The sequence below is a fragment of the Maylandia zebra genome, linkage group LG11 (assembly GCF_041146795.1).
Source record: "Maylandia zebra isolate NMK-2024a linkage group LG11, Mzebra_GT3a, whole genome shotgun sequence".
In the NCBI taxonomy this organism is placed as follows: Eukaryota; Metazoa; Chordata; class Actinopteri; order Cichliformes; family Cichlidae; genus Maylandia; species Maylandia zebra.
This window is the reverse complement of record NC_135177.1, coordinates 2,396,743-2,419,519: the sequence shown is the minus strand read 5'-3', so window position 1 is coordinate 2,419,519 and position 22,777 is coordinate 2,396,743. Positions and strand designations below refer to the sequence as shown.

The following is a 22,777-nucleotide window of genomic DNA, read 5'->3' as shown; positions in this document are numbered from 1 at the left end:
TTTGGAAATGCATCCTACAGATACCACTACCATGTCTCAGCACGGTGTGCAGTCTGGCCTTAAAGAATTTGAGGAAGCTGGACTCTCTACAGGCCTACAAATCTCTCAACTGCATCTGAAATCATGTCCTTAACAATAACAAACAAACCAACAAAAACAATGATAAGTAGTACCCCTGACACTAATATTATCAATAAAGTCTTACAGATATCCATTCCTGCTCAGCAGCACTCGTGTCCACACACGACCAGAGGCAAATGTCACACTACTACACCCGCGCTTAGCACCAAACTTCCTCTATTGTTGAATAATTGAAATAAAGGTGCTGAACGCAGATGAAGCATAAGCTTTGAAATTGCTCTTTTTGACAAAACCTATAAAATTATAAAATTATATTCACATAATTTCTTTGAAAAGACAAAAGTCTAAATTTATGGGGCGACCGTGGCTCAGCGGGTTGGGACGCTCATCAGTAACCGGAAGGTCGCCGGTTCGAGCCCCGGCTCCGACAGTCTCGGTCGTTGTGTCTTGGGCAAGACACTTCATCTACTGGTGCTGGCCAGAGGGGCCAATGGCGCGATATGGCAGCCTGGCTTCTGTCAGTCTGCCCCAGGGCAGCTGTGGCTACAACTGTAGCTGCCTCCACCAGTGTGTGAATGTGAGAGTGAATGAATAGTGGCATTGTAAAAGCGCTATATAAATGCAATCCATTATTATTAATTTCAGTTGCATCATGTAAGTGCTTTAGCCGTTACTGTAAGAATTATGGCCAATGACATGCTTTTGGATAATATGAACTTCAACATTTGTCCAAACTGCCCCAAACATTTGTTTTAACAGAGGGACAACATGGCATCTATAAACAAAACACTTTTCTTTATAAAGTATACATTATTTCTATTTGCACACAATAACAGAATTATATCAGAAAAACTGAAGTTGTCTGTGTAGCTAGTTAAAGCCTACACAAGCCTTTAGGATGGCAATAATTAACCAGTTACTAAAAACAAGAAACAAAACTGTCTTAACCCATCGTAGACCAATCTCTTACATCCTTTGTCTCTATGTTTTGAAAGAGTAGTTGTCAAACAGCTAACAGATCATCTGCAGAGGTTTATTTGAAGAGTTTCAGTCAGGTTTCAGAGCTCATCACAGCACAGAAACAGCTTTAGTGAAGGTTACAAATGATCTTCTTATGGCCTCTGACAGTGGACTCATCTCTGTGCTTGTCCTGCTAGACCTCAGTGCAGCGTTCGATACTGTCGACCATAATATTTGATAATCGATTAGAGAATGATGAAGGTGGGTGATTCTCACAAAGACTGCGAGATCTTTCATATTCTGATAAAAGTATTATTATAACACAGTTTTAAGGAACTGTAATCTTATTTAATGGCAGATGATCCTAAACGATTCTCATTACCAATATAATAAACGACAAACTGAAATAATTCATCAAAAACTATTTTTAAAGAGTTCTTAGACTGACCCAAATAAGCATATAAATGAACAACACACTCCATGAAAATTGATGATTTATATATATTTATATATTTCAAATCAAGTCTCATGACCGACACACAAACATGTAAATGTAGAGCTCATTTTTTAATTAATGTTATTGCTCACAAAAACACCAGCAGGGCGACGATTAAAGAAAATGTTTTGATAAATATGACAAATTCTTGTCTCTGGAAGATAAAACATTTTAGAAATCTGCACATTTTCATGCATAGCAGTAATGAAAAGTCTCTTGTGGAGATAAGAATTATGGTAATGAAAATAATTGAGTTTACCCAATTGACTGAGAAAAGATGCAAGCAACAAAGAAAGTAAAAACAACTGAAAGACTGATGTTACTGCTATTACTGTTCAAAGTGATCATTCGTGTTTTTGAAGTACTTTGCCCAAATGTGTCCTGTACTCCTCGAGCAGCTCACGATCCATATACAGTCTTTCCCTTTGTTTCTGAAGCTAATCTAAAAATACAATATTAGTACGTTTGAAAAGTTTTAAACACAAAATCTCTTAACTGCTTTTAAAATGAAGCTTATATGCGGGTCGCATCTCCGCATTAAAGGTTCTCGTCACCTTTAAGATCCTTCTGAGTGCGTGTTAATGACAATCATGAGCAACGCTAATGAGACGCTCTCGGCTAAGTTCACAAATAAGCTGAAATGCTAGCATACTGCACAGCCTTGAACACTGCTTCATGCTGGAGCCTTAGATTTTCTTTGTGATTATAAAAAATGTTTGTTATATTTAGAAAAGTATGGAGTATAATCCCATATGGGTAATGATAATGGGCAGAGTCACAGACGGGAGATGCAGTAACAAGAATATCAAAGCGAGAGAAGAGAGAACAGTTTGAATCTTCTATGAAAACTTGCTGTTGGCCTGGTCAGAGCAGGTGAAGTCGCATCATGCTAATAAGAAACAGTCATTTTTAATAAATTCATTAATTTCTTTTTTTTTAATTTAAATACCATATAAGTTAATGTTAGGCACAATTAGACATTCTTACATATCTTGGCAGAATTGTATTTCTTTTATATGATAAGGAATTTTTTATGACATTAACAAAAACACAGAAAATGGATTCAGACTCACATCGGTAATAAGAATTTACTGGGAGAATTCCCCGGGTTTCTTGGTTAAATTATTGTGAAACTGGGGTTAAATCTTTCTTTACATCAAATATCATAGTTTATATTAATAAGAACGGAGCCTGTTGAGGTGGTTCCAGCATCTGACTAGGATGCCTGCGGGCATGTCCCACCAAGAGGAGGCCCCGGGCAGACCCAGGACCACAGTGGAGAAGGTAGATCTCTTGATGGGTTTGGGAAAGCCTCGGTGTTCCACCGGCAAAGCTAGAGCAGGTGACCGGGGAGGTGGAGGTCTGGGCTTCTTAGGCTGCAGCTCTTATGGTTCTGCTGGTCCTGTACAGTCGTAGGTGAAGCATTGAGTTACAGTCAATGCAGGTGGTCCAAAGGTCGATCAGCCTGGTCTTACAGTCATGAGTGACTCCTTTCACAGTGCTTCACTTGTTCTACATTTTCTCATGTTATTAGAGTTATTATTGCAAAATGGATTCAATTCATTTTTCACCTGAAAATTCGATAAACAACGCCCCATAGTGAGAAAGTGAAAAAAACAGCTTCAAATGTTTGCAAATCTATTAAAAATAAGTTCTATTTCTCCTGACTTGCATGGTACAGTTTCCTCTTCTCTTTTTTTCATAGCATTATTCCAGTTTGTATCTGTTCTTTCCACTCATCTGCTGCAACACTGAATTTCCCAAATCTGGGACAAATTAAGGCCGTCTTGTCTTGTCTGAAGTCTTTTTGAGTATGATACTACAGCCTTGCCACACCCATTGTTGTTGTCCTTTTAGACGATGAACCTTGCCCCAGTCCCAGATCCGGAGCATCTTCAAGCTGAATGCTTAGATTGGCCTAGTGACCAGCTCCTGGTGATTCCAAACTTTTATATTTGTGGGTGATGGAGAACATTGTTCTCCATTTTCAATTCAGTGTTATGTGTATAGCATCAAATCCCAACAACAATCACCTTAAGGCAGTAGGATAAATAAAATACAGAGAAAATCCAAACAATGAGATGATGCCCTATGAGGAAGCGCGTGGTAATGGTGGGGAGGAAAAACTCCCCCATTTACGAGGAAGAAAAGTCCAGCAGAACCAGGCTCAGGGTCAAGAAGAGAGAAACTGCTCCACAGCAGGAGCTCACACACTAGAGAAGCACAGGGATTAATAATAACTGATAATTCAATTCAAAGTGGTGTATAGACACACAGTGAGTGAAGGAGAAACACTCATCATGGGAGCCAACAGCAGTGTAACTAATCACCTGATCCAGCCCTAGCTAGGTTTTATGGCTAATGTTTAGAGTATAGAGGGTGTCCATCTCCTGGATCCAAACTGGGAGCTGGTTCCACAGAAGAGCAGACTGAATCTGAAGGCTCTGCCTACTTTAAAATAGCCTTGGGATCACAAGTACACCATTAGTCTGAGAGCAAAGTTCTCTATTGTGCTGATACCATACTACGAAATCTATAAGAAAACATGGGTGCTGATTATCAGGCTCTACAATGCTGCAGACGTCTATACCTTTGCCCAGATCTGTGCCTGGCTCAGCACTCTACAATCTCAAATTCTCCAGACGTCATGGATTGGTTTGTGCTCTGACATACACCCTCAGCTCTGGGAAAAGCTATGGACTTTATATAGACAGGCTTTACAAATCAGCTCAAATCAACTGAATTTACCACAGAATGGCCTAAACTGATCATTTTCCTACTGAAGTCAGCTAACTGTTGAACAACATGATGTCTCAATACTAGTGTGGTGTTCAGTAGCTCCACTGATACTTGCATGTTCAACAGCAAGTTGAAAAGTTTAACATTTTAAGACAAAAGCCCCACACTGGTCACAATATTATAGTGGAAAAAATAAAGGTTTTGTCTCACCAGCATAATTCAATTATTTGAACTGATGGAGTTTGATGCAGCACATAAGACTTGATGTGGAGTTCAGGTCATCTTTAAAATTAATGGGCATTTATTTAAATTTACCTATCATAAAAAACCCTATAACAGTTATACTGTGGTTACTTTTGGAACGGTCTACAAGACTTTTAAATGCAAGGCAGCCAGCTATACATGTGTTTTAGAGGTAGCCTTAGCCTTAAGTTCCTATGGGCCCGTGATGTTCAGTTATTTTGAAAAGAAGCGCATCCAATGGAAATCAACTTTTAACGAGCAGACCCAAACTCTTTAACTAGGATTAGTGGTGATATTTAAAGAAAAGAAAATACACCTAATACCTACAAAAACACGGCTCCTCCTTTGGCAATCGTAGGAAAACCCTTAACACGAGGGCAAAAAGAAACGCTGCAGAGGATACACATCCATCCTTCCCCTGGTCCAAATATATGACCAGTGTAAAGAAAAGGAAACAGGTCTATCTAGGAAGCAACAGACAACGTAACTGCACAACATGGACTGATTGGGATTCTTGTACAGCGCTTTTCTGCTCTCCCAGAACACTCAAAGCGCTCTATACAACATGCCACATTCACCCAGTCACACGAGCATCATCTTTCTATGCATTTAAGTGCTTTCTAACTACCAGTCACACACATTCATACTCCAGTGGATGCAGCGGGATTACTATCTTGCCCAAGGATATTTGGCATGCAGATTAGGGGGAGCCAGGGATCAAACCACCGACCGTCCAATCAGCAGATGACCTGCTCTACCTCCTGACCTACAGCCACTCCTAAAAGTGGGGGAAAAATTCAGCTTGAGTAACAGTACCAGCACTCCGTATGTAAAGAGACTCGGTCATCACTGAATGTGGAGGTGTGTTCAAAAAGACCCCATCAATTTTTGGAATGAACCTGTGACGAGTCGACACTAATTTTAAACTGGTTTGCAAGAGCTGTCACACAAACAGACTTAGCTTGTTGTCACAGCTGTGCTATCAGCTGGGAACAAGTCTATTGACCATTTGTGGCCAAAAGACACAGGCTGCACACCACTCCAGTGGTCAAAGTAAACCAGAACATTTACTTGACATTTTATCAGTGAGATGAGGCGTTATCTTGGGAGTAAGACAGAACACTAATAAAAGTGACTCGTGCGCTCCCACAGAGCGCCCTGCCAGGAATCCAGATGACTCTTATTGTATTGTAGTTAATCTTAGGATTTGTTTGATCACAAAGTATTGGTTCATGATAGTTTGAAAGATATCAGTATCACAGCATCTTTAAACATACTGACTTTACTCTGGGTAGGACAGTGCTTCCCATACACACAGCCACTACATGGTAAGTGCTGATGACCCAGGGAAAAGATATTCAGTGAAACTGAGCTGAATGAATGTGAATGCTTTCCTTTATTTCACTAAAAGTCAGCTTGGATTCTTCTTTTATTTGCCGCCTTGCATCTCATTGTTAATGCAAAATGACGTGACGTTTGAATGAGAACAGGTCAGAGAAGTTTGCAAATCACAGGTCCATCTTCTGTGATGTGCAACTGAAGCACAGACCATCAAACATTCAGCCTAATTCCTGATCACACAGGATAACGAAACGAGACTAACATTTTCTCTTGGAGCCATGGAGCGCACTGTGGCTGCAGCTGCCCAGACGCCAGGTTCAATTCCACAGGAAGCTCACACACTGAGTAAGCACACCTTCACTGAGGCATCAACATGATGTCACAAAGAATGAATGGAAACAATTAAGCAAATTGTCTTTCACCCATTTTATGACCGACCCACCAGCACCCAAAAAACCTACAGAGCGCTAAATTGGGTGTGTATGTAGTGAGGGCATTCTGTGACATTTAAATAGTGATAAATATCTGCCTACTGTTAACCAAGAACAGGAAAGGAGCACGGAAATACATTAAAAAGGTGTCAAGTTATGACTGTTCCAGATGTGCTTCGGCACCGTCCATTTGTCGTTCTGTTCTTGGCTACGAATAGCTATCTCCAGGCAACTGGATGCCAGTGTGCCTCTATTTGAGGGTAGGGTAGGGTAGGGTAGGGGCTGGGGCTGATGCGGTAGCTAAGCTAGCGGCTATGTTAGCTGCCACAGCAGATGAAATGCTGCAGGTCCACTGAGGACAGCCCGGGGTTGCTGATCGGCTGCTATGTCACCTAAACTCATCCGAGTCCTCGCGGTACAGCAGAATATTCGCACATATGCTAGAGGACAATCAACACGTCTCTAATGCAATCGTGTAATAGCACACTCATTCAGCTCCCATCGCTTTTCCCGTTTTGCTCCGCCGGCATCCCATCCCAGTCTACTGGATGTCGCGCGTTAACGCGAGGCAGGTCACAATATCACAGTATGACACTTGTGTTCGAATTAACCAGTAGTCCCTTAATGACCAGCACAACTATGTCAACTCGCCAGATGGTTACTTGTCAGTCACAGGCTAAAGTGGAGGAGCAGGGGTTGGCAACGCTGCACACTATTAAAAGCCAGAGTAACGACTAGTTATCGTAAGCCACGTCTCAGCCACCGAGACGCATCACCCCAGCTTAAGCTGTTCAACATCAACCACTGTGCACCAGCAATGGTGACCAACCTGTTTCAGTCGAAGCCTGCCTCTTTGCCTCATCAGCTATCTGAGGCGCCGCGCCGGAGAAGCGGTAACACGAGGCCGGTAACAGGGGCGAAAAGAGGGTAACGTTCTTCTACCAAGCACTGTTACCACTAACCCAGTGTCAGCCTCCACCATAACCAGCAACTCCTCCATAAATAAGACCAACGCCGGCCGGCTAGTTCTTACCTCAGGCGGTGTGTCGAACCAAGTTCCGACTAGCAGCCATGTTCGGAACCCCTATTTCCCTTCGTCCACACGAACCGAGCCCCCTCCCCCAGGTCAGTTGTCCTTCGTTCAAAGCAGAAATCCAAAATAATGTCGAGTTGCCTTATTTGCCAGGAACTGGTTTCCCGTTTCCAGTACAATATGATAGTCTATGTTCTTCGGAGCTCGAGGAGCGGGGCTGTCGATGGGGACTGATTGCCGGCGCAGCACAGCTAGCCGTGCCTAAGGGGTGGTGGGCAGCCCGCCGCTTCAAACACGGACACCTCGAACTCAGTCTTCTTTCTGTTAAGCAAGCTTAATGTACTGGATCGATATTTATTCTCAGGTGCACAACAAAGTCCCTTGCAACCACAGCGTGGGGCAACTGAATAGGCGATCTCGTCCTCTTCTCAATTAATTTAAAGGCAAGATGCTAACATTAGCTAGCTAGCTAGTAGCTAGCATGCTAGCTGTCTTGATTAAAACACTGCCATTGGAATTTGAAGGAAGACAGTCCGCAAAGTGCAGGCTGTTTGATAGTAACGGCCAGCCGACGGACCGAACCTGCAGACGCTATGAGAAAGACCGTATTTTAGCAGACACGGCTAAAGCTAACTCTATGCTGGCCAGCCCCTCTGTGATGTTAATATCGGTCAAAGGAGAGGGGCTGCATTGAGAGCGCACTCCCGACACTAGGCAAGTACGGCCCAGCGCGTTCCAGAGAAATTTCCCACAAAATGGCTGCCAAAACAAACCGCACCGCATACTATCATACAAACTTCCCAAAGTTCAGTCTGTAATGGTGCTAAAGCAATCATTTTAGAGGTCTGCCCGATGCAGACCGTGTAACGCTTCGAAAAGATGATGGTAGCGTTGTCACAAACTAGCACGAGTCACCACTTTAGAGAGCACTTCCTTTCCTCTGCAGGTACGAGTAGTTCGTTTCTCCTGTAACTACACAAAGCGATTAATGTGAGTTTCACTGACAGCACAGGCAGCAACGAGCTAAACGGCCAAACACCCGCCGCACACAGCGCTCGTGCTACCTGTCCACACATGAGCTCCGCGTCACACCTGAGAACAGGTGGACACACTCATGTTCGTCGGGGGGAGGACTGAGCGGTTACAGTGCGAAACCTGAGCTGTGGTCGTTAGTGTTGTACCCCAGCACCTGTGCGCTCCACGGTCACGTCTTTGAGTGACGCGCAAAGTCAGCGTGGAGCTGCACCCACGGACACTTGTTGGTTCAAAGCTGCCTGAATTCTTCAAGAAGGCGCTGGAAACGCTTCAGATTCTGACAGCATGACACACCTGCTGCACAGCTGACCGGTTGAAGTGACACGGTGAGTCATCGTCACACAGCTACAGCGTGGATACGACACGGTAACAATGCTCCAGTAAGCTGTGGCGTTTAAATGATGCTGCGCTGGTACTCAGGGGCTCTTGACACCACACGTATGGAGCCGTGCTGCCATGTTTGCCAGCAGGACTCAGGACTGACGTCCGGTTGGAGCCGGTGCGGATTGCGGTCCGTTTCCCGTTCTCAGCGGCAGGACTGGCCTGCGTGGGCTCCTGCTCCAGCTTTTGACACGTTGAGTAGAGCTGCTGCTCTGCATGCCTTTGTTGTAACAAGTAGATGAGTGACTGTTGCATTTGTATGACCGGTCTCTTACCTGTGGCAGGTATCACAGAACTGCTGCTCACTGCATTGTTTAGTGGGGGGACCAGTTTCTGCAACCCTGTGGGACAGCTGTGCCGTACAATCCAGGGCCCAGCAACCTTCCACGTTCAAAGTCATTAAAGTTACCTTTCTTCTCAGCTTGAACTTCAGCGAGTTGTTGTCTAAATGCATCAGGCTACTGCCACGTGACCGCATGATTAGACCGTTGACCATGTGTACCTAACAGAGTGAGTAATGGCATTTTTAAAACCACCTCAGTGCTGTGACTCTGGACCAAAGAAACCAAGAGAGCAGTCAGATTAATGTTCGTCAGTGTGATGGTGCATTTAGCTAAAGAGTTCAATTATAACCAACCAAAAACATTTATTAAAACAAATATGGCAGCTATGTGGAAAACAGAAAAATACTTAAACTGGTTCAAACAAACAGCTACAAAACAGGAAGTGTGTATAATGGACGCTGTTTGTCACCCGAAGAAGCAAAAACAACATATTCACTTTGAATAAATGGTCCACTGTTAACCATTTAAAGATACCAGCAGTGTGGGTGCAAGTTCAGAATATGGAGCCAGTCACAGACTAAAAGAATCATTAAGAAAATAATCAGGAGCACAGAAGCCAACAAACAAAACAGCAGAGCACACAAGCAACCTCGCTGCAGTCAGACTGATCAGGGTCCTCAGCACAAACAGCTGGGTCCAAAATCCCAGGACAAGGCAGGTTCACAGCACGCAACAGTGTGTGTTACTTTGTAACCTCATCTACTGTATACATGTACATTATAAACAACGGGACCTTTTCACAGCGCAAACAAGGTACTGCACTGATGGACCCAGGTATCACATAATGTTCTCCACCTGATCTGTGAGAACTGGAAGCACCAGAGGAGATGGATGGTTGATTAAAGGACTGGATGAGAAACCCCAGCTGAAGGTCTGCTTCAATGTGCTTGGAGGAAGCTGCAGACCGGTGCCTGAAGCCGAAGAGGAGGGTGACAGACGGCAGACGTGCCAGAAGGAGGTTGCAAATCCATTCTCCTCCTCCGGCCCAGCTTACACGCACACATCATTTCTTCTGTTTTGGTGGAGGTCTGAGAACAAAAAAGAAAATGCACGGTTACCACAGATACACACAGCAGGTACTATGTTTACAGACACATGCAGTGTTTTTGGTGCAGGTCTGTGTCTGACAAATTCAATGAAAATCAATATGGGAGGGGGGTCCTTAGTAAGATGGCTGAGGTGTTTAAGTGGTTCATGATCTGGTGACTGTAGTCATGTGGTTCTCATGTTGCCTTCAGCGAGCCTCTGCACTTACAGTAAAAGCCAGAAAAGGTCAGAAACGATTCTTTGAGCAGTTCGGCTGCAGCTTGATCTGGTTCCAAACACAGACACATATCTGTAAATACATTTATGCATCCATGTGGCTCATTACCTGAACTCTGAATGGTAAGTTAGCAAGTTCTTAATGGAAGCAGTGAGAGGTTTTCCTTCCATCTCCTCCAATGAACCTTAAATAAAACTACAGACTGGAGCTGACAGCAGGCTGTTTCTTCAAAGCCACTGTGCTGCTGCCAGCTGGGTTTTGTTTTTAAGGAGTCCACCAGATGGCGCTGCCGCAGCGCAGGAGCTGAGAGCTCTGTCCTCAGGAACCACAGAGGCTGAGGAGCTAAAAAGCCTCGTGTGCAAGTCCTTAGTCTGAGCCCTGATGCAGAGGCAGGAAACTGAACTGATTAACTGAGTTTCAACTGAGCAGAATAAGCTCCGCCTTTCTGATAACAATGGTAATGTTAGGCTGCGTGTTCTTTAAAAACTAAAGCAACATTACATGGTTACTCTGATAAACAGTTACAGGTTACTCAGCAACTGTTCCAGTCCAACTATGTTGGATCCACTTCAAAGAAAGCTTTCAGAAAATGTAACCTTTGACCCGGAGGTTCAGCAGCTGCAGCCATGGCTGCCCGACCGACAGGCTGGTCGCCCGCCCGCTGTCATCAACCGGGGTTTTTGTTTTTCCTTTAAGAGGCTGGTATTCAAAGGCAGCCAGCCTCCCCTCATCCACACCAGTTCCCCTACAGGCAGGAGCACCATCAGTGTGGTTCCTCACCCCGCCCTGCAACATCTGGGCGGGGCAGCGGAAACTACCTGCCAATGCTGCCCATCGACATCAGCTCTGCCTTTAACAGTGACCCCAGACATACTGCCTTAACCACACCTGCACGTGGATTAAAATCATCCTCACCGATCGGGCCAAGCTTTACAAACAGTGAAGCTCGGCCCACATCTCTCCTCCACTCACACTTTGTAACGGCTCTACAAACTCGTCCCCCTCCAACTCTTTAATCCGGTTGTTCAGTCTGACGTCACTAGCCATGTCTGGGTCTAAACTCCGCTGCAGGTCCATATATCAAACATCACTGTGGCATTACTGAGAGTTGAAAAACTGTCTAAAGTCTTTCATCTTTAATAAAATGATCAGCGTTCTGCTCTACCAGGTGTAACAATTGAGTTTAACATCCAGGCATCTATGAAAACGGAATTTATGACATTTAACGGAGTTAGAAGTTAGCAGGAAGTTAGCTCGCTAGCTTCTATCTAAATACAATATAGCATGTCCTGACTGCGGGGTTTTGGAAACAAATTAAAACGTACAGCTCTGCTATCACTTCCAGCATAAATGAAGACAGAAAACTAAATAGCAGTGACGTTTGTGGGGTTACTGAAGTTGGGCTAGCTGCTATATAATGATGTGCTACGTGACCGCTAGCGACACAGCTATGTTAGCATAATATAAACAAGCTAACTTTTTTTCCACTCGATAAAAGTTAACGTGAGTGTTCTCGGTGGTCAGGAACAAATGTAATCGCATGGCAGGATGCTGTAAAAGGACCAAACTTCAGCCAGGAGAACAACTGAGATAATCCATCCACAATACGAGGTTAGTCATTCATATACTGTTGCATGGGCTGGGCTGTAGTTACATCCTAAGGTTTTAAAAACTGAGCTTAAATAAATGATTAGCGGTAATAAAAGCCGAGGGAGGTCAACAGAGATCACTGACTGTTTTAGGAGCTTTTTGAGATTAAATAGAAGAAAATACAAAACATTAAACATGTTAACAACACAAAAGCCATATTAAACACAGACTACTTTAGACCCGGAAGTAGGATTCGTCACGTCATCACTGAACAACCGGATAGAAATAATCATGTCACAGTGGGCATAGCTGGACTCATCTCAGACAAGGTTCACCTGGTGCCCTGAACAGCAAGAAAACAAAAGAGGTCATCATGGGTTTTAGGACGTGCAGAGCAGACTGTGTGGACACGTTCCAGCATTTCCCACAGAGAACATTTGGTGGACTGCCCACAGCACCGCCGCCGTGAACAAAGGTCAGGAGCACCTACGCTTCCTGAGAGATCTGAGGGGTTGTAGACGCAGCTGCTGGTGTCTCGCCACTCCTCCCTGCTGTAACGTCAGTGTGTTTTACAAACTCCTTGTCCACAGTAAAATAAAAATAAAAATAAAATCGAAGAGAAATAGCATCTCAGCAGGAGGATGAAAATGGCGAGGGAGCCTTCACATACTTTACCTGGTGCCCTCAGGGCAGCGTGTCAGGTCTGGTAACCCATACAGGGACCCTTCATGTGAACATGCAAAGGAAACACTGGTTTCCAACTTGGTGAGTTGCTAAGCAGCTTCCTGTGACCGTTTCTCCTGATCACCAATGTTAGTGTACGTGAATCTGGGTGCAGAGCCTCATTAAGGGCGCTTTACCTGTAGATGCCCACCACCACAGCGTGGTCTCTCTCATAGGGCTCCAGCGTGAGCTGTTCCTGTGGTTTCATGTTCTCTGCACTCATCTTCTTCACTTCTGAGGCAAACACTGCCTCTGGAGCTGCTGTCGAGTCTATACAGTTAGCCTTAAGGAAGAAGAGCACAGCTGGAATCAGACTCACGAACAACAACAAGTCCTGAACAGGTAGACATTCCTCACCATCACACGAGTATCCTAGCACACGACTAAAACTAGTTTGAGTCCAAATCAAGGATTCAGTCACACATAAGCTGATTTAGCAGCCGTCTACAGTCATTCTGTAGTGAAGCAGGAGACGCCCTTTTATTCTCTTTAGCTTTAGCAACATTTGCTATTAGAAATCACGCCATGTGAGAAACTTACTCATGTTTGTGGGTCAGTAACTCGAGATAACTGACTCGGAAAATGTCTTCATTCGTTTTTTGAGATTGAACAAAGCCTAAGCTAAAACGTGTGAAAATGGTCAGCAGCCACTGGCCGAAGAGGAACCGTGAAAGACCTTTAGAAAGCCTGGAGAACTTCTGCATAAGACAACGTTAAAACCTTCAAAGTTTAGCGTTCAGGGAGCCGTTACCTGTTACGGCAGTTATCAGCGTACCTTGATTGAGATAACAAAGTGGCCGCCGTTCTTCAAAAAGTTGTGAGCGTTCAAAGCAACGATCCTCGTCTGGTCAGGCTGGGCAACATCAGCAAAGATCACATCCACCATGCCTGCAGAGGGACAGACGGCACGTGAATGCTCTGCATGTGTTCACCGTGCAGGTTCCTGATGGGACGATGGCCGCCCCTCGCCTTCGTGTCAAGGATTACAAACAAACCTGTTCGTCTTTCACCAGCTCATCTGCATCACACTACTCACCAACAAGCATTCTGTATTTGTGCGGGTGCCGAGCGTCTTCGATGATTGGAATGATGTTGGTGCGTTTTTTCGCCACGTTGAGAAGGTCGCGACCCGACCGGTGGGAAAACTCTACTGCATAGACCAGCCCTTCCTGTCACACAACACACTCATGTCAATGCAAGCTGCTTTTGTTTCCTGTGTTAAATCTACACCACCCTAGAAATCTTGATGATGCAGCCCATTGGCCCACTCATGACTTTATTTCCACCCAATTCTGTCCCCATTTTTAATCCACTGGGAGAGAAACTCCAGTGAGCCGTGTTTGTCTCTTTCATTTTAGGAACATCCCATGACACAGGGATTTCCCACCGTCCGGTTCCCCAGTTTTTGATGGAGGAATGAGGATCGTAGTTTTAATTATTGTGCGTTTGATCCCTTTGCCCCTCCTGTCACGTCCCCTGTGGTCAAACACTACTGCCAGCAGTGGTCTGCCCGTTCGGCAGCTACAAAGAGAAAGTGTGCGGTACTCACGGGTCCAACGATGTCGGAAACGTGGGACACTGTGGTGCCAGAGGCAGCTCCCAGGTACATGACCTTGGCTCCAGGCTTGATGTGGATCTGGTCGACTCCTCCCAAGATGGCCGCAGCCAGCTTGGAGCGGAACGGATTCCAGGCTCTGTATTCAATCTTAGTCTCTCCTTCCTACCAAGACCGAAGCGAACATCGACTCAAAGTGTGGTCACAACAGCAGGAAGAGCACACGTTTTCATATTTGGCATAGCAGCAACAGCTGAACTGGACTCACTTCCACACTGATCCTCTTCTCTCCATACACAGACTCTCCTACCACCATGTTTTTTGTCACCAGGGCATCCTCCTTTCCCCTGCAGATGAACACTCCTGAGACACACACACACACACACACACAGGAATAAGCTTCCAAATGAAGGCAAATGCTGAAAGGTGAATAAAATGTGACAAACTGTAGCCGAGGCTCAAAACAGTCCAGCCTTCAGTGCAGAAAATGCCTCAGTCCTCTAAAATATGAACAATCACCTTCATGTCTGTGAGGCTCGATCAGGACCTTCTTCCCTCCTCCGAAACCACCTCGGCCACCCCTCCCTCCTCTACCCCCTCTGCCTCTTGGGGTTCCTCTGCCACCACCACGGCCCCGAAATCCTCCACCGTCTGGGGACTGGAAGCCTCCACCTGAAAAACAGCCGCGCACAAGAGAAAGTTCCAGAACCTGGATCAGCAGGTCGCAGAGTGATGCATTTCTGTCCTTCACTGGGACGTTGGCTGGACACCTTTTGCTGATCATTAAATACACAAGTAACTGTTTTGTTTAAAGAACAAACCAGTAGTTAGACTTTTTGGGTCTCGCTCCGTTTTTTCCATCCTCAGGTGTGTGTTTACAACAGCATGACCCTCGGAGGGCGATGTAAAAACATAATGGCCCATCATATGAAAAAGGCTCCCACCCCTGCTTTACACTGAAACAATTCATGCAGAATGACGACAAGCACCAGTCACCTACCACAGAAATAACTGTTTATTAAAGACAGAATCATTGAAAAGGCAAAGCAGCTGCTCACCAACCAAGTCCTTCCACGGCTGCGCTGCTAACGGCTGCGCTGCTAACGGCTGCGCTGCTAACGGCTGCGCTGCTAACGGCTGCGCTGCTAACAGCAGCAGATGGTCCCAGCTTGGTACACATTACTGCCATGATGGCTTTAACAACGTGCCCAGTGGCCACAGTGAAACGAGTCATGTGGCTCATATTTACGTGGAAACTGATGTTTTCTTCCCAGAATAAGAACAGACGAGCTGAGGTCTGACTGTCAGTTCACTGTTTGTATACTTCGTGGCAACTTTTATCTTGATTTAATCATCCAGGTAGGTAAAACCTAGAAGGTTGATTCTGTTCTTCTGGATGTTTTCAGTGGGAGAAACGTCATCATCAAGTGTCAGCTGACTGCAGGTCTACAACCTTACAAACAGGACATTTACATAATGACTGAAACCAGCACCACTGAAGGAACAACGGGCTGGAGGTCAGCTCCTCGATCACTGACCAATGGTCATGAGTGCCATTCACAGAGAGTGGGGGGATGGCTGCAATCACATCATTGTAAGACTTAACCTCCAGTGTTTGCTGAAGGTGGGACCTCTTCATCACCATCTGATGGTCTCGTTTTTCTTTTCCACTGTTTGAATCCATGTGAGCTGCACAGCTGTCTGTAAGACTGCGGGGCATCAGTGAGCCAACACACACCTCTGTGGACAAGCGTTGCAACTCTGTGGGCCTTGTATCTGAAATCCACTTTGTGTTTGTTACAAACAGTTATGAATGCTGAGAGTTCAGGAGCTTCTTTTGCCATCGTGTTCGTTTAGTCGAGGACCCCCTCCGAAACGTTTCACTGCTGCTTAAGTCTTTCACTAAGCAAACGTCAGCCTCACAGTTACTGAAATAAAGCCACAGTGCTGTGGGTTAGCAGGCATTATCACCTATAAATGAAGGTGGAACTGCTCTGACGCCGAGACCAGAACTTTAGCTGTAATGTTAACCTTTCAAAGCCGGTCGGAGCGGCACGCTCTGTTTGGCGTAACTATTCTTAAATTCCCGTAGAACTGGAACCACGTAAGCTTGTGCAATCATTTTTGCACATAAAACCGGAGGAGTTGTACTTACATCTCATCCTCGGTCAGTTTCCTTCCACATGTGGCTTTATAGCAACAAAAACATAATATTCCAGAAACACGCTTTGCTGATCCGATCAGCTGTTCGTAACACTTCCCACATTGGAATAGACGTCAGCGTGAACTGTGGCATGTTCGCCATGACCTGCCCGAAACCAGAAGTGACGTCATTTTTGCAGAAAATGTAGTTTTTCTTACCTTCGGGGGCTCATAAGCCTACACTGGTGTTTTTAAAAGTCATGTTTGACTCTGTGCTTTTCTCAATAGTTTCCGGGATCCCCAAACTGCACTGCTGGAAATAGTTTATTTTGATGCACATGCTGGTTTTTATGCAAATTTGCATTTCATTATGTTTTTGTTTTTCCTGCAGTGTACAAAAATTGGTGTATTTCAAAAATAAAACTATGAAGACCATCAAAATAAATTTCCTGTGGTTGGAAACTATTTTGTACAACTTTTTTTGTATTTGCAGTTTTGAGGGATAAGCCTCTTAAATTTCTCTGAATAGAAGTATATGTAAAAAAACAAATGATTTTTTTTTGTAGTTTATTGCACTTTTTTGCAATTTATGCAGTTACTATGGACTCGATGCCTACGTATCATTAAAATGTGGGCTATAACGGTTGTATTGATATATAACAACTTGAAATGCTCCCAAAAAATGGCGCTATATAAATGCAATACATTATTATCATTATTATTATTACTATTACAGCATGTGCAAATATAAAGATAAGCCCTGGCGGGCGTGGTTCTTAAAGGTCTTAAAGGGTTAAGAAAGAGTGGAGCGCTCAATGCCTGGTTAAAACGCGGTGGTTGAAGATTGCTCGGTAACTGGAGAAACAAATACAAAGCAACACTTCATCTGCTGTTTGTGATCAAGTGGAGCACAGAGTGTTTTGTGAGCTGCTTGAACTCTGAGACTGTCACTATTTGAACTTAACAGCCTATAATATTATATTATTAGCAGATACCTGAATAAAAATACTTTTAATTGCTTCAAGTCGTCATCCTGGCATTTGAGGATCACATCCACGATGTGATGATACGAACGGCACGTTTCCAGTCTCACCTCTTCCTCCCCGGAATCCTCCCCGGAATCCTCCTCGTCCTCCGCGGTCACCAAACCCTCCTCTGCCTCCACCTCTTCCTCCACCTCTTCCTCCTCTGTCCATGCGAGGACTGAAACCTGAAACCATGAATCGTTATTATATGTGTAAACAGACACATCTAGCAACCAGTGCGTGGCTGCTTACGCCAGTGCCGCCATCTTGGATCGTTAACCCGGGTCGCTCCACATTTAAACACCGACTCCGACCACTTGGGGGACCCAGCACAACACGCACACAACGCGGCTGTTCAAACACACTCGGAAACACGCTTAATAAAAGTAACGGGGCTGAGACTCGACTCACCGCCTCCTGTGTGGGCTTTGAACGACAGGCGTGCTCGCGGCGTGCTCCGCGTGGCCGTGATGTTTGGACACTCTCACGGAACCGCAAACACACAGACCGGGCTAACGTTAGCGCGAGCTACGTCTCGTGGAGCAGAAAACAGCTGTAAACGGCTGGAACGGGTTTCAGCCGGCGTGACCCGACTTTGGCTTTTCCTCGCGGAATAAAACCGTAACTCTGGTTGTAACGGAGCTCGCTGTGCGGGCCCCACGGAGTCCCAGACACGTGCGAGGAGACACAGCGCGTGTTCAACTCAGAGCACTTATTCCGCCAGCGCGGACACACCAACGGCTCACCGTGAACAAACCACGCGCTCAGACAGCCAAGTCTGCGGTAGTTTTCACAATAACGTGGCCGTGTAGGCCGTCCACGCAGTGTACCTGACTGCACAGACTCACCGAATACACGATCAGACATCAGCCCGCGTTAGCGAGCGTAAGCACGTGTGTCTTACTGTACCTGGCCTCATCGTTTCTGGCGTAAACTACTGAAATGGACGCAGCCCGCGGAGTTGAATCGCTTCTCTCCTGTGTTGATCCTCAGTGAACAGACACGGCGTGATCACGTCCCACGTGCAACTGTGCGACCCAGAGCAAACTTTCTTCTTCTATCTAATCTATTGTTGCTTAGCAAGCAAAACGGCGCATTAGCGCCACCAACTGGACACAGACGGAGACCTTGTTTTCAAACAGAGGACAGCTGCTGTCAGCTGCCGGATGTTGTGCCGAGACAACCTTCCTGTCACAAGGTAGAAGCTGGAATCCGTCTGTGATTGCTGATTGATATCTGCATCTAAACGATAACGGTCAGGCTTAATGTTCACATCTCACATGGTTTGAAAGAGGCACTTATCTGCGCAATCTCATGCACACATATGCACACCTGCATACACCAAGTTACTTTTTGCACAACCCACTGTCGTTGTTGCACTTTTGTGATGTCTGTATTATTCGGTTCTGCCTGGCGTTGCACTCTCTTTGCTTTGGTTTGTTGTAATCCTGTTTGATTGTCTGTAGCAGCGTGGTCTCAGAGGAACGTTGCTCCTTTCACTGTGTACTGTACCACTGCACATGGTTGCAATGACAATAAAGCCACTTGACTTGAGAACCACCGATGTCCACTGTGAGCAGCCATCTTTGACGCCATCTGTCTGCCATACAAAGCCGTTTCAGATTCCTTCCCAGACGCTTAACAGACGCTGACCCTCACATCTTGTGTCAGGTGATCTCAATGGGTCGCATAAGGTCTCACAATAACTTCACCCAAAACCTCTGCTAATAAGGACCCCACGCCCTTTTTCACACCTCGGTACATGTGATAAGGTGGATGATCAATATAGTTGGTCCTCTTAAGGCTCCCACATGGGATTACATACCCAGGACTCTGCACCCTCTGCTTTTAGAAGTGAAGAAGCTCGATGAGAGGTGAAACGTCTTCAAGGAACTTAAAGAAGTCCAGTTGTTTTTTTCCAAGCTCCATAGACGAGACAACTATTAAATGACCACTTCAAACTGACAAGAAAGTCTTTGTACTGATGTTAGCTAAATGATCAGAACACACAGACCAAGCACATCACTACTGCTCAGAGGAGCAGAGTGTAACTGTTTTTGAAAGGAAATCAGATTCATTTCTATTGAGCAGAAATGTTGGAAATCACAGTGAATAATTGCTGAGTCATTTGTTATTCTGATATAGGCTCAGAGCATCAGGTGAATCCCCCACTCCTCTTTTCACTCCCACTGCTGCATGTCATCAACATCTTCGTTCCTCTTTTCTTCACCATTATCTAAACGATGGCTGAATCAGAATCTTTATTGTCATTGTGCTTTAAGAACAACCGAAACTGTATGCAAACCTGCTCTAAGTGAAAAGAGCACGCTGTTAAGAGAAGAAAAGAAGAATATATGGTAAATGGCCTGTATTTGTATAGCGCTTTTACTCGTCCCTAAGGACCCCAAAGCGCTTTACATATCCTTTCACACACACATTCACACACTGGTGATGGCAGCTACATTGTAGCCACAGCCACCCTGGGGCGCACTGACAGAGGCGAGGCTGCCGGACACTGGCGCCACCGGGCCCTCTGACCACCACCAGTAGGCAACGGGTGAAGTGTCTCGCCCAAGGACACAACGACCGAGACTGTCAGAGCCGAGGCTCGAACCGGCAACCTTCCGATTACAAGGCGAACTCCCAACTCTTGAGCCACGATCGCCCCATGTATAATAAATAACAATACAACAATAAAAAGAAATGAAACAAATAAAAAATATATATTACATAGTATATCCAAGACTGTATATAAGAGTGAACAATGGAAAATACGTTGACACAGTGATTTTTCACAGGCTGCCCATACATGACCCTGGTTTCTCCTTGTTACTCTTACAAAGTGCTGCTCAGAGTGGAGCTCTGAGTGAAGGCACCTTGATTAAACTATAAAAAAGATATAAATAAAACTGAACAAGTCAAATTTTAGGCCCATTTTCAACAACAGTGAGTTCCAGTGTCACATTAATGCAAGTTTAAAATATTAAATGAACAAACTCATTGGATATAGGTTTACAGTTTTTACACACACAAAAACGGATGAATTAACACAATTAATCAATTATCAATTTTATGTAAATCTGTGTTGCTGCTGAGGCGGAGACCATCCAGAGATGCTGGCAGCATTGATGTAAATGAAAAACAAACACAAGGTGAAATTAGCTATCATTAGCGTTTAGGTGTACATAGAAGTGCGATCAGTGCAAAAAACACGACTTAACACTTAATTTGAATTTTGAATTTATTTATTTTAAAGGGGCAGTGCAGTTTAACATAGTTCAAGTACAAAACATGAAACTGATGTAACGCACATACGTTTATAGCTAATTTTCAACAATTGTCCCTTGTTGGGCTTCAATCAAAATAGATACATTTTACAATAAAACATACATTTTCATAAAACCAACTTACATCATAAATACAATTAATAGACAATAAATTAAAATAAAATTAAAACCATCAGTCAAAATGACTACATCTCTGATTTCCCTTTAACCAAACTTTAACCTTCATGTAAAGGATCTGATGTCTGTAATCAATCTGATTTCGGTTGGAAGTGTGCTCCTCGGTCAGTCAGGCCTGTATGGAAAAAGCTGACTGACCGGATGTAGATCTGCGATATATCTTGCGGTTGCCGTTCACCTTGCTCCTGGTAATACGATTACTATCTTGTCTCTGGATGTATCTATTGAGACACTCTGGGGCCATCCTATTTATACATTTAACGACTAATTTAAGAAAACACAGATGATTAAAACTCTTAAAACTAAGTAGATTATAGTTCTTTAAAATGTCCACACTCCAGTCCAGCAGGCGGCGGTAATGCGCATCTAAGCTGGTTGACCAACCGCCATTAAACTGAAAAGAAGAAGAAGGTTACAGTCTCATGGCCATCAGTCGCAGCCCGCGCACTGTTTAGCAGCTCTCAGTGTTTATGGTTTTAACTGTCACAGGGACATTAAACTATATTTTGATAGGTTGGAGGAGCGCCTACTGCGCTGCTTATCTAAATATCCCAATTCTTTTATCATTTTTGGTGGAGACTTTAATACAGTGTTTAACAGGCATTTGGACCGATGGCCTTCAGACTCTTAACTCATTCATAAGACTGTTGGCACAAAGATTCAACTCAGTCGATTCTTGGAGGGATTCTCATTCATCTCAAATAGCTTACACGTGGTGTAGTAAGACTCAAACCAGGCACTCGCGTATCGATTATTGGCTTATCTCAAAAGGTTTAGAGAAAATTTAAACGGATATTTATCCTACTCCACTCTCAGACCATAAAATGGTTAGCTTATCAATCCCATCCTCCCTCATCACTAAAACCTCATAATGGAAGCTAAATAGAACCATTCTTCAGCATAAAGAAGTGATTTGTGAAGTTCAGAGATTCATTAAACTTTATTGGAGTAAAGCTCTCACAGATAACACATTTTGTAGCAAGGTTCAAGGTTCTTTATTTGTCACATGCATAGTTATACAAGTATAACACACAGTGAAATGTAGCCTGACACGCTCCTCGACATGTGCAAAAATTGGGGGGGGGGGGAAGGGGGGGGGTGTAGAGGAAGAACATTATATATATCTACATATAGTATATACACTGGGTGAATGTGCAGTAGTAGCAGCTAGCAGGTGAATTCTGTACATTAATATGAATAGACATCTGACTATTTTACAGGATAGACAATATAAACATATTTAAAATTAAAGGAATTGAAATGTACATTGTGCCTTGGTTTAGTGTCTGGAAGAGTCCTGTCTCAGTCAATTATAGATGATGTGAGAGGGCGGGTGTGTGTGTTTAGGGCACGGATGGCTTGGGGATAGAAGCTCCTCTTGAGTCTCTCTGTCCTTGCCTGGAAGATGCTGAACCTTCTACCAGATTGCAGAAGTTGGAAAAGTTTGTTGCCAGGATGGGACGGGTCCTTCAGTATCTGCGCTGCTCTAGTCCGGCATCTCCTGGTGTAGGTGTCCTGAAGCGGGGGGAGAGCAATCCTGCAGCAGCGTTCTGCTGTACGGATCACTCTCTGGAGAGCTTTTTGGTCCTTCACACAGCTGTTCCCAAACCACGATGTCATGTTCTGTGTGAGGATGCTCTCCACAGCGCCTGTATAGAAAATCCTGAGGATCTTTGGAGAGACCCTGAACTTCCTCAGTTGTCGTAGGTGATACAGGCGCTGCCTAGCCTTTTTGGTCTGGACCTGAATGTGGGCAGCCCATGTCAGGTCTGAGGAGATGTGGACACCAAGATACTTGAAGGACTGCACCCTCTCCACTGGAGCTCCATTGATGATAATGGGCTTGTAGTCTCTGTGCTGACCCCTTCTGAAGTCCACCACCAGCTCCTTGGTCTTGCTGACGTTCAGCTGGAGGTGGTTGTCCTGGCAC

The 22,777-nt window shown here is 44.7% G+C and overlaps 2 protein-coding genes and 1 long non-coding RNA gene across 3 annotated transcripts in view; 1 reads left to right on the top strand and 2 right to left on the bottom strand.

Annotated features, from left to right (window-relative positions):
* Positions 1-8,069, bottom strand: part of dyrk1b (dual-specificity tyrosine-(Y)-phosphorylation regulated kinase 1B) — a 58,828-nt gene extending 50,759 nt beyond the window's left edge. The window contains exon 1 of the mRNA XM_004571316.6: positions 7,325-8,069. The gene's annotated coding sequence lies outside the window, so the exon portion shown is untranslated. The remainder of the gene's footprint in view (positions 1-7,324) is intronic.
* A 3-nt stretch (positions 8,070-8,072) lies between these two features.
* Positions 8,073-9,266, top strand: LOC143421021 (uncharacterized). The gene is made up of 3 exons (XR_013100742.1): positions 8,073-8,685; positions 8,780-8,933; positions 9,025-9,266. It is a non-coding gene; the product is annotated as an uncharacterized LOC143421021 (long non-coding RNA).
* A 100-nt stretch (positions 9,267-9,366) lies between these two features.
* Positions 9,367-18,482, bottom strand: fbl (fibrillarin). The gene is made up of 9 exons (XM_004571317.5): positions 18,293-18,482; positions 17,452-17,568; positions 14,736-14,888; positions 14,485-14,579; positions 14,211-14,381; positions 13,698-13,830; positions 13,437-13,549; positions 12,799-12,944; positions 9,367-10,112 (listed from the first exon to the last, which is right to left on the bottom strand). The coding sequence occupies exons 1-9, from the start codon at positions 18,300-18,302 to the stop codon at positions 10,088-10,090; spliced, it is 963 nt and encodes a 320-aa protein (XP_004571374.1). The 5' UTR covers positions 18,303-18,482; the 3' UTR covers positions 9,367-10,087.
* Between the last annotated feature and the right edge of the window lie 4,295 nt (positions 18,483-22,777).